Genomic DNA, 16,847 nt, shown 5'->3' with positions numbered 1-16,847 from the left:
CAATGCTTCCTATGTTAATGCATAAGCATGATACATTACAAGACAGTGGGCTGGATTCTCAAAGCTGATTACTCCAACCCATTGTTAGCATGATATTTTCAGATAGTAAAAGCACATCCAATGAATAATATCATTTAGCAGCTTGTGAGTTGTCCTTTTTGTTTCTTATTTGTTTTAGAATTGTAAATGGTGTTTGTTTTTTTGTTTGTTTGTTTTTTTACATAAGTAATGCGAATGACAATTTGGAGTAAATATCTTTGATGATCAAGCCCAATTACTTTATTGACCTCAGCCTCTTTAGAGGAAGTTATACTTTAACTGGGTCTGCCAGTTCTAAAGATTTAGAATGACCAAAGCAACAAGAGAATGGAGAAAATGGGATTGGTGTATGCTCAACAGAACTGTTTTATTGCTGGTTTGTAGCTGGTCTTGCTGGTTCAGGAGAATTGGTGCTGGTTGAGGAGCTAGTTAAGCTGCTCCAATGATAAAATAAGTCTGTTCAAAATCTCTTCACTGTAAAGATATAAAGTCAACTGTTTGTTTGGCTACAGACTTAAATGTATGTGTCTGTAGGCCTGTATGGGATTTTATATACCAGCTGGGTGCCCAGTTATAGGCCAGTAAATAGTTGTTCCAGTTCCCAACGTTGCTGCAGAGTTTTTATGTGCTGTATATTTAACAAAATATTTTCTCACCCATCCTTAACCGAAATTCTTTTGGAAATGTCCGGAGTTGCATTAAGTTGTATTAAGTACTTCAGCAATGTCTTTGGTGTAATTAACCTATAAGGATTTTTTTTTTTTACTATGTTAATTTAAGAACTCCATGAACACCCTGTATCAGTTTATAAATGCTGCACTAAAGTAAATGCTAAGTTAATATGAACACATGTATGTAAACACTATTTGAAATAAAATGCCTTTTACTCCTTTGCTATATTATTCATCTTACCTACCTGCCCTAAAAAAAGCATACTATGGAAAACACTGCAGTAAAGCATTGTGGAAGCATGGCAAAAGTACAAGTGAGCATTTTAAATTGCTTTGATCTATTACAGCAGCATTTGTTATTAAAGAACCTGTCACAGGTATATTAACTTCATGTGGAGATCATTACCAGGATCAAGGTCATGACTTGACTGTTATTCTTTCCAGTAAGTTGAATTTATCGCTAGGCAAGGTTGTAGTGAGGGAAGAGATTACTGTTACAAGTCAGGGTCCTACATCATTTCTCAAACAGCAGAGTTTAAAGAAAATGCTGCATTCCATGCATCCAGGGTTGACCTTGAGAAAATGTGTAGAGTTAAGGTTAGCCCTGATCCTGCAAACTCAACTGCAGTGTGCCCCGAAGACTGTAAAGATAATTCAAATAGACACCTGTGTGCTAAATAAAGTCTCTTTAGCATTTAACATAGTATTTAGATTTCCCTTTGTAAAGTTTTTTTCCTGGGGGTAAATCCTTTCCACTAAGTCACTGCCACTAGTGAAGTGTACATTACAAACAAGGAAATCTGTACACATATTTTGGTGCCGCTACACTTTCATCAAAAGGCTGCGGTACAGAGACAGTGATTTGTAGTAGAGGACTGCTAGACAACTTCACAGTTTGAGTCCCCAAAGTTAAAAGAATAAATGTTAGGAAACTACTGGAGAGATGTTGGAATTTCATGCCTCACTTGCCCTACCACTGAATTAATACTTTTTGGGATTCAGTCCTTTGACACAAAGTTCAAGATACAAAACCATACAGTATTTATCATTGTACAGAGTTGTGATTTGCATGTTATACTGCTTCCAAATACATTCTGAGTGCATATGAGGTTTTCTCACTTTTTTCTTTTGCACTCCTTTTTTTCTTTAACTCGGATAGTTAATAAAATGCAGTGGGACAACAGGTCCTGACCAAGCAATTAGAACTTAAATGAAGAAAACTAAATCTCTATGGCATTCTTCCAGCCCTACTTAAGCACTGTGAATAGGAATGGGCACAAACCATTGAAAACAGCTTTGGAAAGATCTTGCACAAAGCTTGGTTTTCCTCACAGATCCAAGTCAGTGGCTGTAAGGGGAAGGGCCTTCATGATTTAACTGTTGTAGGATCTTGATTGCATTATTAGTAGTGAGCCTCATCTTTTATCCTAATGTTTCTTCAGCTTTGGGGAAAAGCAAGTGAACAAACGGAATTGGAAACGAAATACTTTTTTTTTTAGGATAACAAGAACCGAATGTAAATTAGGGCTTAGTGCGGGATTGAAAGCAAAACCAATCCTCGACTTGGAATAAAGAGCCCAAGAAGTACAGGACCAAATCAAGCCTAAACCAGCTTATTCCGATCTAAGAATAAAAACTCTTTTTAACACCAAAATGCTAATTAAAGTACAGAAGTTAACTTTTTAAGCATCGCACAAGAACTTGCTTTCATTATCCACCCTCTAGATTTGTATAGAGGCTTTCTTAAAACCCCCCAAAAATAGATTTCATTGCATAATACAGTAAACCCAACCAAACTCCTATATTCACTTGAGGTTAAAAAAACAGTATTGAAATGGATAATGAGGGTAATTCTATATATACATGGTACTCATTTAATGAGTTATTCAAGTTATTAGGTTAGTATCAACATCGTCTGCAGTGTGACACTCCTGTCCCATCCCATTACCAATAAGTCAATATGGGAAAAAGTAAAGACCTATCTGAAGACCTTAGGCAGAAAATTATTTATTGTCATAAAGCTGGAGAAGGATACAAGAAGATTTCCAAGCATTTGAGTATCCCAATTTCAACTATTGTTTCTATTATCAAGAAGTACAGGACTCATGGTACTGTCACAACACTCCCTCTGTCTGAAAGAAAAAAGGTTATTTCACCAAGAACAAGCAGAAGAATTGTGAGGAAGGTGGCAGCAGTGTGGAGTAGTGGTTAGGGCTCTGGACTCTTGACCGGAGGGTCGTGGGTTCAATCCCAGGTGGGGGACACTGCTGCTGTACCCTTGAGCAAGGTACTTTACCTAGATTGCTCCAGTAAAAACCCAACTGTATAAATGGGTAATTGTATGTAAAAAAAATAATGTGATATCTGTATAATGTGAAATAATGTATAATATGATATCTTGTAACAATTGTAAGTCACCCTGGATAAGGGCATCTGCTAATTAATAAATAAATAAATAAATAAATAAATAATAATAATAATAATAATCTGAGATTGACTGCCAAAGATATTCAAAGTGAATTGGCTGCAAGTGGGACTGGGGTTTCCATTTCAACCATAGGTCGAGCCACTCTTAGGAAAACGTCACAAGGACAATCAGTTAAAGTTTGCAAAACGGCATTTCAATGATGGATATGAGTTCTGGTCAAAGGTTTTGTGGAGTGATGAAACAAAAAACGAGCTATTTCGTCACACTGATAATCGTTACGTTTGGAGAAAGTCTGGTGAGCCATACAAAGAAAAAAACACCATACATATATATAGTATATTGGGGAAACCAAAAGGCATTTAGCAGACCAGTTTATAGAGCACTTAAGAAGCATTCACATTAACACCACTGCATTTCCAGTAGCCCATCACTTCAACAGTGATGATCACACTGCTAAAGACATCACAGTCTGTGTGATCAATCAGTGCTATGGAACAAATGTTAGTTGGAAACAAAAGGAACGAGATGGGCTTCAGTGAGTTACAGGAAAATAATTCCATCTAGGGTTTCTGTGATGTCATAAATGACGAGACCGACGGTCGAGTAATTTATAAACTGTCACAGAAATCCGAGATGGAATAGTTTTCCTGTAGCTCACTGAAGAGGCCCATATGTTTTATTTTATAACACATGGATATCCTTGTGATGCTAATATTAAATAAGACGAGGTTCAGCAGTACAGTTGGGTTTTTTTAAATGTAGTGTTTCAGTGTTGTACAGACGTTCTATGTCGTTATCCGTTAGTGCTTCAGCTTTATTTCGATGATTGCCTTTACCTTGTTTCTCTGTGATACGAATGTACCAGCTTTACATCATTTTTTTTTAATGTAATCATTTTGTTGCTCATTAATGAACATTTCTGTACTGTGGGTGTTCTCGAGTTATTGGAAATGAGACATTTTGTGTTTGAATTGAAAGTGATGATCCAGAGGAGTCGAATGGGTCAAAGTATATTTTCCTCTAGAGGAATTATCAATGTGTAAAGAAATAAAAGGGAATTAAAAGGAGAAAGCACAGTACCTATATATTGTTTACCAAAATGTTTCCTGTTTTCAATTGCAGGTGTTTATTACGGTCTTGGATAACAACGATAATGGCCCAGTCTTCTCCCAGCCCAGTTATGATATCACCATTTCAGAGGACACTGCACCAGAGACGGAGGTCCTGCAGATTATCGCTACGGATAGAGACGAGAAACACAAGCTGAGCTATTCCATCCACAGCAGCATTGACCCTGCCAGTATGAGAATGTTCCGCATTGACCCCAGTGCAGGGACCATGTACACCACAGAGAGGCTAGACCACGAGGCTCGTGCACAGCATGTCTTAACTATTATGGTAAGGGAATCAATAAATATACAGAGGACCAGTTAAACATCCAGACATTCTGGATCAGTAGTATTTTGTGAGACTGCGTACCTCATAGCAAGATATTTAGTGAACAAGATGTTTGAGATGGGTAACGAGTTACTGAACACTGGCTTTTGGAATAAATGTTTAAAAATAATAACAACACTAGCTTTATGTTTCTTTGGTTTATTTTAAATATTATAGTTCTTTAAAAGTATCTTATTCATTTTATACAATTGATGTTCCTTTTTTAAAAAAAAAAAACATTACTCAAACTGAAATAAATAATGCTTATGCTTCATGACAATTACAATTATTGCTTAGTACACTGATTTGGTTTCAGTATTTGATTTAATCTGTGCACCATGAACAAAAAATACACTTATAACGTATTCATAAACACATATGCAACTAATAAAACAATGGACCTGTTAGAGAGTGTAATAAATGCCCAGGCATGAAATAGCTTCCAGCTACAAATCTAGACATTAAAGTGCACAACGCAGAGCATAAATTACAGTTGCGACAGACTACAGTAAATTGGTCAAACAGCCTTTACAGTTGTTAAACAGAGGATCATATTACCATAATTCAGGGGTTCTGCTTTTAGAATTAGGGTTAAACCCAATATCAAAAAATGTAGTTATTAACCCTGACTAATGATTATAAATCAAGGATACTTTATTAGACAATGATCAGGATCTTTTCTGTAAAAATAAGTACAAGTATTTCCTTTTTAAATATATGCAATGAATAAAAGTATATCTAAAAGTAAAGATATGGTGTTGTAGTCATTAAGAGTATGATATAATATGAATTAATAGGACCAGAATGCACCGTTTCACCCTGCTCTGTCTATGTGCGGAATGAAAGCCCCATGAAACATTATCATGTTTCCCAATTTATTAAATTAGAAATCCCTAACCATGATACAGTTTGCATGTGCTTCATTAGGCGCTTCATCACTAAGACACCACTCCTTACAGAGTAAGTAGTGGGGTTCCGAAAAGTATAGCGTTATACATCCCCACATGTTGCTACAACTGTTTAAATAACATACCTGTAATTTGCTCTTTTCAAAATGGCCGTTCTAGTGCACTGGGGTTGGAGATCTATCCTCTAAATCACTGCAGGGAAAAAAAAAAAGTGTGGGGCAGCCATTTTGAAAAGAGCTTTGAAACAGAGTTTAAAGTTCTAAGTGTAAAAATTACAGATGCGTTATTTAAACAGTTGTAGCAGCATGTGGAGACGTGTAACGCTACATTTTTTGGAACCCCGCAACTTACTCTTTAACCTGGCACACCCGCAATCCACCATATTTTAATTTCACATTTAATTCCTGCCATATACTGTATTTTACTGTACCTACTGTAACTAGGTGAGGGACCAGGAATTTCCATATCGTAGAAACTTGGCACGAGTCCTAGTGAACGTCGATGATGCAAATGACCACGCCCCCTCCTTCACCAGTGCCCTTTACGAGGGTTCTGTGTTCGAATCTGCTGCTGTCGGTTCTGCTGTGCTGCAGGTGACCGCTTTAGACAAAGACAAAGGAGAAAACGCAGAGCTTCTTTATTCTATAGAATCAGGTGAGAGAATCAGTTTTCTTCTCTGGGTTCAATAATAAATTCTTCATGCTTCCTGCAGTCAATGCATACTACACAATAACCCATGAAGTAAATGTAAATAAAAACAGCGCTAAAAGGACTTGTATTTATCCTAACCCTTAATATTCAGATTTCTCGTAAATTCCGAGTAGACTTACCTTGTTTTTCATTCTTCTCAGCTATCCAAAGTTATCAGATAAAATCTGCTCAATGTTTTTCAAATATCATTGTTGTTGCTATTAATATGTTCCCTGATAACATTTGCATAATTAAAACAAGAGGTTGCACATATTGATTTTTTTTTTTTTAATGTTTTGGATGTACTTGTTTTATTTACTTGACCTTCCCCTAATATACTTAAATATACAGGTAGTGGACAAAAAAATGGAAACACCAATGTCAAGTCACTTAATAGGGCGTTGGGCCACTTTGGTATCCCGCTCTGTGGAGTTCTCAGCGGACCGTTTTTGATGAAACTGGCTGCTCGCACCCCAGGTTGAAATTTGCAGTCAATTGATCTGCAGTTGCTCGCCTGTTTTGCCTTGCACTTCGAATTAATGCACGGATATCACGATCCTGGAGTATGCGCTTCCGCCCACTGTTGCCCTTTGCTGATGATGTCTTTCCCTTGAAGTTCCATGCCGACATCACCTTAGACCCTCGTGAAACATCAGCAAGTTGAGCTGTCTTGGTCACTGAAGCTCCTGCCAAACGCGCCCCAACAATCACCCCTTTTTCAAAGTCACTGAGGTCTCCTCTTGCAGCCATGCTAGCCATAATTATAGGCAACCAGGCCTGTCCAGCTACATGACCCTAAGCATGCTGGGATGTTATTTGCTTAATTAACGCATGAGCCACACCTGTGTGGAAGCCCTTGCTTTCAATATACCTGGTGTCCCTCATTTACCCAAGTGTTTCCATTTTTTTGTCCACTACCTGTAGGACTGAAATATATAACCAGCTATGGTACTGTTTGGATTTTTCTTTAGGGTCTATGTATCAAGCTGTGCAACCTCTTGTTTTAAGGGGGAAAATAAGGTTTGTTGCCAGTGCATTGCCTCATTCCAATGTGTTTGGAGCATTAGTTCTTCCCTGACTTTGCTGATTATTGTTGTTGCTTTCTTTTCCTATTCAGGAAACACTGGGAACACCTTCAGAATTGAACCAGTTTTGGGAATCATATCAGTCGGCAGAAAACTTGACCTCGCATCCATCGGCCATTATGTAATAACAGTGAGAGTTACTGATCATGGATCACCTGCAATGGGTGCTACCACAATGGTGCGAATCTCTGTGACAATTTCGGACAACTCCCACCCAAAATTCCCTCAGAAGGAGTACCAGGCAGAGGTGAATGAAAATGTTGCCGTTGGCACTTCTGTCACAATAATTGCAGCTGTGAGCTTGTCAACTTTGGTTTATGAAATCAAGGAGGGGAACTTTGAAAAGGCTTTCAAAATGAATCAATATTCAGGAGTTATTACAACTCGGAAACCCCTTGATTATGAATATATTTCTTCTTATCTACTGATAGTCCAAGCATCCAACATGGCCGGGATGGCTTCTAATGTGACTGTCAACATCCAGGTTGCTGATGACAATGATAACCCCCCCGTCTTCCAGCAGTCACAGTATGCAGGCAGCATAAGTGAAGCCGCCCCCATCAATAGTGTTGTCTTGAGCACAAATGACAGTCCCTTGGTAATAAGAGCTGCTGACGCAGACAAAAATCAAAATGCTCTGCTTGTCTATGAGATCGTAGAAGATACAGCCAAGATGTTCTTTACGGTCGATTCTAGCACAGGATCAGTAAGGACGATAGCTAATTTGGACCATGAAACATTTTCAAGCTTTCATTTTCATGTGCACGTAAAGGACAGCGGAAAGCCGCAGCTAACAGCGGAGAGTCCTACTGAGGTTACCATCCAGGTGCTTGACATCAATGACTCTCCTCCCAAGTTTTCCCAGGATGTTTACGAAACTATGCTCTTGCTTCCCACTTACAAAGGAGTCGAGGTTCTTAAAGTTTCAGCCACCGACCCCGATTTAGAAGTCCCATCTGAGCTAACCTACACACTAACCGAAGGAAATACAGACCACTTTTTTATTGAGCCCACGAGCGGTGTCCTTACAGTTAAGAACAACAGCTTTTCTAAAGATCGCTATCTGCTTAATGTGAGGGTTTCTGATGGGAAGTTCTACAGCACAGCCTTGGTTACTGTAGTAGTCAAGGAAGCTATAGAAAGCGGCCTCTTTTTTACACACAGTATGTATTCTACTTCAATCGTGGAGAACAGCACTAACATAACAAAGGTGGCAGTGGTGAACGCTGTGGGCAACCGTCTGAACGAGCCGCTTAAATACAGCATTTTAAACGCCGGTAGCAGGTTCCAAATAAAACCAACTTCAGGAGTAATTCAGACAACCGGGATTCCATTTGACCGGGAGGAACAGGAGGTTTACGACCTGGTGGTGGAAGTAAGTCGTGAGCACGATCACCTGAGGGTTGCAAGGGTGGTGGTCAAAGTCCAGGTGGAAGACATCAATGATAACCCGCCTGTGTTTGTGGGCCTTCCTTATTACGCTGCAGTACAGGTTGACGCTGATCCAGGAGCTCCTATTTACAGAGTGAGAGCAGTAGACCGCGACAAGGGGATTAATGGTGAGGTAGCTTATTTTTTAAAGGATGACCATGAGCACTTTGAAATCAACAGACACACTGGTGATGTCACGTTGAAAGAAGCTTTTGAGTCTGATTTGTCCAACACTGAGTACGTGGTCATCGTTTTCGCAAAAGACGGTGGAAATCCTTCACTTTCCTCTACCATTGAACTCCCAATCACTATAGTAAATAAAGCCATGCCTGTTTTTGATAAAACTTTCTATGCAACATCAGTTAATGAAGACATAGCGGCACACACACCCATTCTTAGTATTAATGCCACCAGCCCTGAAGGCCAAAATATTATATACACAATTGTGGATGGTGACCCTTACAACCAGTTTAACATTGATTTTGACACTGGCATAATAAGCGTGATTAGTTTGCTGGACTATGAAGTCAGCTCCAGTTTTAGGCTTATTATCAGGGCAACAGACTCTCTTACTGGAGCAAGGGCTGAGGTGGCTGTGGATATAACAGTACTTGACGTGAATGACAACCCTCCAGTTTTTGAGAAGGTGGTCTATAAGACATCCTTGTCGGAAACCTCCATGATTGGGACTCCTGTTGTGCAAGTTGTGGCTACTGACAAAGATTCAGAAAACAATCGCATTGTACGTTATCAAATTGTTTCAGATATCTATAATAGCACTGATTATTTTCACATAGACAGCAGTAGTGGGCTTATACTGACAGCACGTATGTTGGACCATGAATTGATACAGCAGTACAACTTCATCATCAGAGCAACAGATAATGGATTCCCACCTCTAAGCAGTGAAGTATCAGTTACTGTTAATGTGAACGATATGAACGACAACCCTCCAGTCTTTAACCAGTTACTATATGAGTCGCAAGTGAGTGAACTTGCCCCAAAAGGGCATTTTGTGGCTTCCGTTCAGGCATCCGATGCTGATAGCTCTGACGTTGACAAACTAGAATATAGCATCTTGTCAGGGAATGATCGCATGAACTTTATAATGGACAGCAAAACAGGAATCATAACCTTGTCCAATCACCGTAAGCAAAGGATGGAGCCTATGTACAGCTTGAATGTATCTGTGTCTGATGGCGTGTTCACCAGTACAGCCCAGCTGCATATCAAAGTATTAGGGGCAAATCTGTACAGCCCTGTGTTTTCTCAAAATGTTTATGTGGCAGAGGTTCGTGAAAATGCTGCTCTAGGTTCAAAGGTTGTCCAGGTGAAGGCCACTGATCCGGATTTAGGATCATTTGGTCAAATCACCTACTCTTTTGTGAATGACTTTGGGAAGGATCAGTTTTCTATTGGTGCAACAGGGCAGATCACTACAATGGAAAAGCTGGACAGAGAGAATCCAACAGATGGAGATATCATTTTAACCGTGATGGCCCTGGATGGCGGCGGCAGGGCGTCCTTTTGCACTGTTAGGGTGATTCTGGTCGATGAAAATGATAATGCCCCTCAGTTCAGAGCTGCAGAGTACAGAGCGAGTGTGAAGGCGGATGTTGGGAATGGGTTCCTGGTTACGCAGGTGCAAGCCGTTGACCCAGACGATGGGGCTAACTCCAGGATAACGTATTCCCTGTACAGCGAGGCACACGTTCCCGTGGCAGACATTTTGGAAATAGATCCTGACAACGGATGGATGGTCACCAAAGGGAGCTTCAGCCACTTGAAAAACTCTATACTTTCATTTTTTGTGAAAGCGGTTGATGGCGGCCTGCCCATGAAACACTCTCTAATTCCTGTTTACATCCACGTGTTGTCTCCCGAGGCCATTGTACCTTCTTTCACCCAGCCTCAGTATTCCTTTACATTCCCGGAAGACACCCCCATAGGAGCAATACTTGGTTCTGTCCATCTTGGGATGGGCCAGTCTGGAGTATTTAACACAGTGAATGGTGCGCTAGCTGAAAACAATGAGGAAGGGGTGTTTGTTGTTGAACGAGACACAGGTGCCATAAAACTAGACAAAGCCCTTGATCACGAAACAAATGATGCCTTTCATTTTAAAGTGTCTGCCACAATGAAGCAAGGACGGATAGATGCTGTTAATGTTGTGGATGTGGAAGTAAAGGTCCTAGATTTAAATGACAACAAACCGATCTTTGAAACAAATCCTTATGAGGCGATTGTAATGGAGGGAATGCCAATAGGAACCAAAATAATTCAAGTGAAAGCCTTGGACCCAGACTGGGAAGCAAACGGGCAAGTCACCTACAGCCTAGTGTCGTCTTCCGATTCAGAGCTGGATGAAATCGGGGCAAGTTTTACTATGGATAGCAACACCGGTTGGATCAGCACCTTGAAAGACCTTGATCATGAAAGAAACCCTTCTTTTGCCTTTTCTGTGTTGGCATCAGATCTTGGGGAGACAATTTCTCTTTCCTCCACAACGACTGTCTTGGTGGCAGTAAAAGATATTAACGACAACGCTCCCAATTTCGTGCAGGAGATTTACAAAGGCTCAGCAAGGGAGAGTGACCCACCCGGTGAAGTGGTGGCCGTCTTAAGCATACAAGATGATGATACCTCTGATGTCAACCGACAGGTCAGCTTTCACATAACAGGTAAGAAGTTATGCAGTGACTTTTTTTTTCGAAAATGCTTGCTACTCCTGCAACAGTATTCATTTACAAAAAAAAAAAAAAACAGGTTCTCAGTTGTCAAATGTTTAATATTATTGTGACTGGTCAAGTATAAAAAGTGAAAAGGAATTGTAAATGAATTAATAGATCAATAGTAACAGTGCCATATGGAATGGGTTGCCTGTGGGGAAAATTGGACATACAGAATATTGGATATTAACATGAAAGTGTCACTAGCAAACCTTCTGTTTAAATTTGATAACAGCAAACATCTTGTTGTCAAGTATCCCGCAGCTATGATAAAAAAAAAATAAAAAAATTCAAATTATATCAGTATGCCACAATGTGGATAATAGGTTTGATTTATTTGCCTCTCAATTTATTTGATATTCATGCAAGTGCTAGCAGCTTACCTGTTAGTGATGTGTGTTCCATATCTGATTAGCTGTGTATTTAGGGAACAGTGATATATAAAGCTGTATTGCTTGCTTGTGTGAAGTTTTCAATGGTGTTTTGACAGCGACAAAGACACACTGGTTGGTTTCCAGCCAAAGTGTCAAAACATTTTAAGAATGCCATTAATGTGTGCAGTCAGAAGGCTTTGGTTTATTTAATTTTCCTGATTCAAAAAGTGAAAAATGTATTAATTAGGACACCCTCAGGGCAGGGGATCTGCACAACTGTGTCAGTGGAAAAAGTTAATTAAACACTTTAGAACAGGAAAAGCTTGTGGTATGGCATGATAATGAACACTTGAAAACTGACAAGTATTGGCAACGGTGACTTCTAGAGTTGTTGAGTTGTTTCTAATGGCACCAAATAAATAATGATTAGATGCACAGTGAGTTCTGTTATTACCTGTTGTTTCAAACCGAATTGATATCAATATATAATCTCCCTATAACTTAATATCTGACATCACAGTGGACTTTGTATCTTTTATAAAATACTTTACATTTTACAAAACAGGAAAAAGCTGAAGAAAAACATTCTTCCTGGCTTTGACTAAAATACAATTAAAATTGTGGCTATTATCTGCACAGTGGCAATCGTTGAAAAGAGTTGTGCTTACTTATTACAGATAGCGGTTGTAATATAAACCCAATTTCTGTATTAACCACCAACTGATTTCAATTAGACAACATTATGTGGGAAAAAGAGGTGAAGCTAAGCAAGCTGAATTCAGTGAAAGGAGGAAAGTGCTGTGTTGAACTAAGACTCTACCAAAGGTACAGAAACAAAAATCTACTTTCTTTATGGTGTAAAATAAAATGGAAGTGTTCCCTGCCGTGTGAAACCCTTGAGTTGAGTTGTATTTAAATTAGTTAAATACTGTTTTGTAAATGACGTAAACACATGACACTTGGAATTTATAAATTAATTGTTTAAGGGTCATTGTGAGGAGGGAACTTTTGAAGAAAACACCATTAAAACACACAGAGACAATCTTGTTGAAATCCTTTCTTTATTCTTTGGAAACACATTGTTTATGAACTGCGAGCTAACAACCAGGAACAGAGAGGGGAGCAGCCAGTCAGTACACACCAAGAGGAGGAGCAGGACCTGTAAACAAAAACCCATAGAGGATTACAAAGGGAGGTTGTACAGAGGGTGGCCCAACCCATGGAGACTGTTCTAGATTATACTTACCGTGTGCTACATTGCTTCAGGTGTCCACCAGAGGGCAACCAATTTGACTTACCTGTCTTCATACACTGATCGTGAGAACAGTGCCGTCTGCTGGTCCTATTGGGGAATACAATTAGGAATCAATTATGTTTTGTACTGGTTTTTGGATTATGAAAAAGAAAGACTGATTGGAAAACCTGTTGCATACCTTGGAAGCCCATTCTTGGGGATATTGGTCCGAACTGTGCAACTACCTTAAAGTGGACTGGACAAGAGAATTAGTGTGGTTGTTTTCCTTATTAAGTACCGTCTGTTGAAAACATTAAAAACCTGTTGCACTAATCATACACGATACGATGGCATCAGAAGTGCATGGGCTATAAGGTACATTGTTAAAGGAAGAACACGCTGTTCCCCATCTCAAACAAAGAGCAGCGAAATGCAATCAAAATGATTTTACAATCTGTGGTACACTTTATTGTTCTCACCAGCATTGTTTTTATTCTCAGTGTCCTTTGTTTGTTCTCATTCAAATGCAGATAATCCCTGTGGCTATAATTTATGAATTATATTATATCCAATTTTCTTTCTCTAAAGCCTGCCAGGAGGCTTCATAGGCACAGGACAGTGCAGCCGTAAATTGCTTCCCCACTGCTACACCACCCTACCTGGCATGCTTGCACACTACAGGAACAAATCCAGGAAGCACATTAGTGCAGCAGTGGGGAATCAGTTTATAGCTGCTTAGTACCTGTCTAGCTTCCTGACTCAGTGAGATTAATGAAAGTGAAACATAACACACATGGAATCAAACAGAATTATTACGAATAGTGTTGGTGGCAGGAGAATTTCAAATCCAGTTTAGTAACCCAGACCTCAGCATGCATTTAAACTAAACAGGTGCAGTTTTTAATACAGCATCCCTAGAAAATATAGCTGCTCTAAGGCAGATCTTTCTATGCCATGTTTTTATTGGTTTTGTCAATAAAGGAGTCAATAAATAATCCCTATGGGAAAATACTGTCAGGATTCAAAAAACAGTGACAGAATTTGGATCATTCAGATAGACCCACATGTCCAAACGATGGGTGAAAAGGGGGAATTATACTTCATGTAATTTAATCAAAGTAATAACGTCCACCTCTGGTGGATATGCATATATTAATTAGTAGTACATAACCTTTTAAAGATACCTTAAATTTCAATATTACACAATGCAGAACCACAAACAAATGAAGGGAGTTGGTCAATTATCTAAGTAGTGTAGGTAAAGGTCAAAGGCAGCGATTTGTGGTTTCTAATTTCAGCAGCTAACTTTATGTGAGCAGGCATGTTACCAACCTCAATGGGAATAAAATGATGTGGCTTCTTAGTCTGAATGTCGTGGGTAAACAGTATCTAAGTATGCACAGCACACACCTAAAACACTCATTGTAAGCTGTAGTTAAGCAAAATGAGGTGGGTGCTTTCTAACTCCTACTTATTCCTCAAATATGAAATGAATAATCACAGACTTAGACCGTAAAGTGTTTAATGCAATAGAGATTGAGGTAAAATAATATATTCTGGCTGGAGTCACTGCATTGGTGTCACATAAATAATTGTGCACTACAGAGCTATAGAAGGACATTGAGTTTTGTTTCATAAAGAAAACTGTATATCAGGAGAATTCTGTGAGAAACGTTTTACTCCAAATAGGTAGTTTTTATTTGTATTTATTTAATGAGGGGAAAACTAATTAGTAACACAACACTAATTACGAGTCCTTTAATTAAATGTCCATCTCAGGAGAGTGGGGCTTCAATAGGAGGCTGTGTGGTCCAGTGGTTAAAGAATAGGGTTTGTAACCAGGAGGTCCACGGTTCAAATCCCACCTCAGCCACTGATTCATTGTGTGACCCTGAGCAAGTCACTTAACCTCCTTGTGCTCCGTCTTTCAGGTGAGACATAATTGTAAGTGACTCTGCAGCTGGTGCATAGTTCACACACCCTAGTCTCTGTAAGTCGCCTTGGATAAAGGCGTCTGCTAAATAAACAAATAATAAAAAGTAGGTGACCCGGAAGTGTTGATTTTTGTGGACAGACTGACTGTAATGCATGACTGTTTAAAGTCAATTTTAAGGTTATAGAGGCCTGTTAGCATCCAAGAGCCTCTAGTGGTGGGACAGTGACTGCTCTGCAGATCTAGTGATAGATAATAGTTCTTTATTGGGTGGATTTTGCTTTTTTTTCAATAAAGATTTGGAGAAATGGATACAATATAATTTAAAGGGGAGTGAAATACAGTATAAACACGATGTAGGAAAGGAAATATATTTTTAAATGATTTATTTTTACTGACAGAATTCTTACTACATGCAGTAATCTTGAAAACTATTTACCGAAAGAAAAAAAAAACATGTTATTATAACTCTAAATACACGTTTATGAGACGAAGACAGTTAAAAATAAATAACCACGTATATAGTTATGTGTTTAAACAAATAAGGAAGGATTGCTTAACTTGCATGGGAGTTTACTTTCTCTTTAGTTCAGTAATTACACAGTGTGCCCTTGGCAGTGCTATTAATTATACAGCAACACAACGTCGATTTTATGTTTTGGGCATTCTGCTGTAAAAGGTCACCCACTTTGTTGTTCTCATTACACTCTCAAGGCAAATACAATTAGCCTGTTTCTGTAAAGCAAAGTTACATTTACAAAGCAATTGCTCTAGTGCTACATGTATGCCACTTTCATCGAGAAGAAAAACAAAATGCAAGTGTTACTTCTACTGTAAGAGCTCCTACAAACCCTACAGCTTATCGGTTCCTTTCTAGCTCTAAAAAGTTCTTACTTTTACAAACATTATTTGTGTATCTTATGCCAATATGGATAAAGCTCAGTATATTGTTATAAAGTCCGTTTTTGCAAGTATTAAATCACATACTGTAACAGTTAATACAGTCTATACAGTAGATAGTAGTCCACATGACAAAACCAATGTACAAACCAGCACAGTGTGCAGAGGCATAATATCAGGGCTGAGGTGAACTGGCAGTCATTGTGTGGAAGCTCACATCCTGTAGTGCCTGCCAGCACTGTGTCTGGCTGTAGCATGTGCTGTTGACCCTCAACATTACAGTTAAAACACACAATTAAACATATTTCTAAATTGATGTAAACAAGAACATTAAAGGATAGCCAATCATTTACTGAAAACTTTTCAGTGAAACCACCGGGTTAAAGGAAAACATAATGACTTAAGTTATTGCCTGAGATGGAAAAAACACTTTGAGTGTACTGGTCGGCCTGTATGCATGCAATGTTAAAGTACAGCAAAGACCTTCTCTAACTAGAGTGGGAGCCTACAGATTGGATGCCTGCAGCGCTGGCATGCTTGTGAATTTCTCGCTTTCATGACTTCAACCTTGTTAGCAGCACTGGTGTAGCGTGTTGATTTATTTCTCAACAGCAGTAGCAGCAGCAGCAGTGATAACTCTACTGCAGTCTACCAGGCGTAGCTTTGGTATTTGCCCCCCTCCCATGTTGTGTGGAAGGTGACATGTCCTTTTGTCTTGCTCCTCTGAGCTCGTTTGTTGTCAAGCAGTTTAGTGATGTGGAAAAGTAATATTGCAGGGTACAATGTCAGCAGTACCAAGGGCTTTCCCGCTTTGTCTCTGTTATTCCTTTTTTCACTGCAATACATTTTGTCTTAATTGCAGTGCTTATCTCTGAACCGCTCTGTGAATGGCCACTCTTTGAACGCACTTAATAGTGTTGCGTCTTCCTGTGTCATGTCCAATCTCCTTCAAAGACCCCCCCCCCCCCCCCAAAAAAAAAAAAACAGA

At 39.2% G+C, this 16,847-nt stretch overlaps 1 protein-coding gene across 7 annotated transcripts in view; it reads left to right on the top strand.

The window, feature by feature from the left end:
- The window catches only part of fat3a (FAT atypical cadherin 3a), a 180,139-nt gene that overhangs the window by 129,750 nt on the left and 33,542 nt on the right, over nt 1-16,847 (top strand). For all 7 annotated transcript variants that reach the window (XM_059031131.1, XM_034923644.2, XM_034923642.2 and 4 more), the window contains 3 exons: nt 4,261-4,536; nt 5,927-6,137; nt 7,291-11,370. In XM_059031131.1, the coding sequence (XP_058887114.1) occupies nt 4,261-4,536; nt 5,927-6,137; nt 7,291-11,370 (4,567 nt within the window). The remainder of the gene's footprint in view (nt 1-4,260; nt 4,537-5,926; nt 6,138-7,290; nt 11,371-16,847) is intronic.

The sequence above is a fragment of the Acipenser ruthenus genome, chromosome 9 (genome assembly GCF_902713425.1).
Source record: "Acipenser ruthenus chromosome 9, fAciRut3.2 maternal haplotype, whole genome shotgun sequence".
Lineage (NCBI taxonomy): Eukaryota > Metazoa > Chordata > Actinopteri > Acipenseriformes > Acipenseridae > Acipenser > Acipenser ruthenus.
Note: the sequence above shows the minus strand (reverse complement) of the source record. Positions and strands in the feature narration are given on the sequence as shown.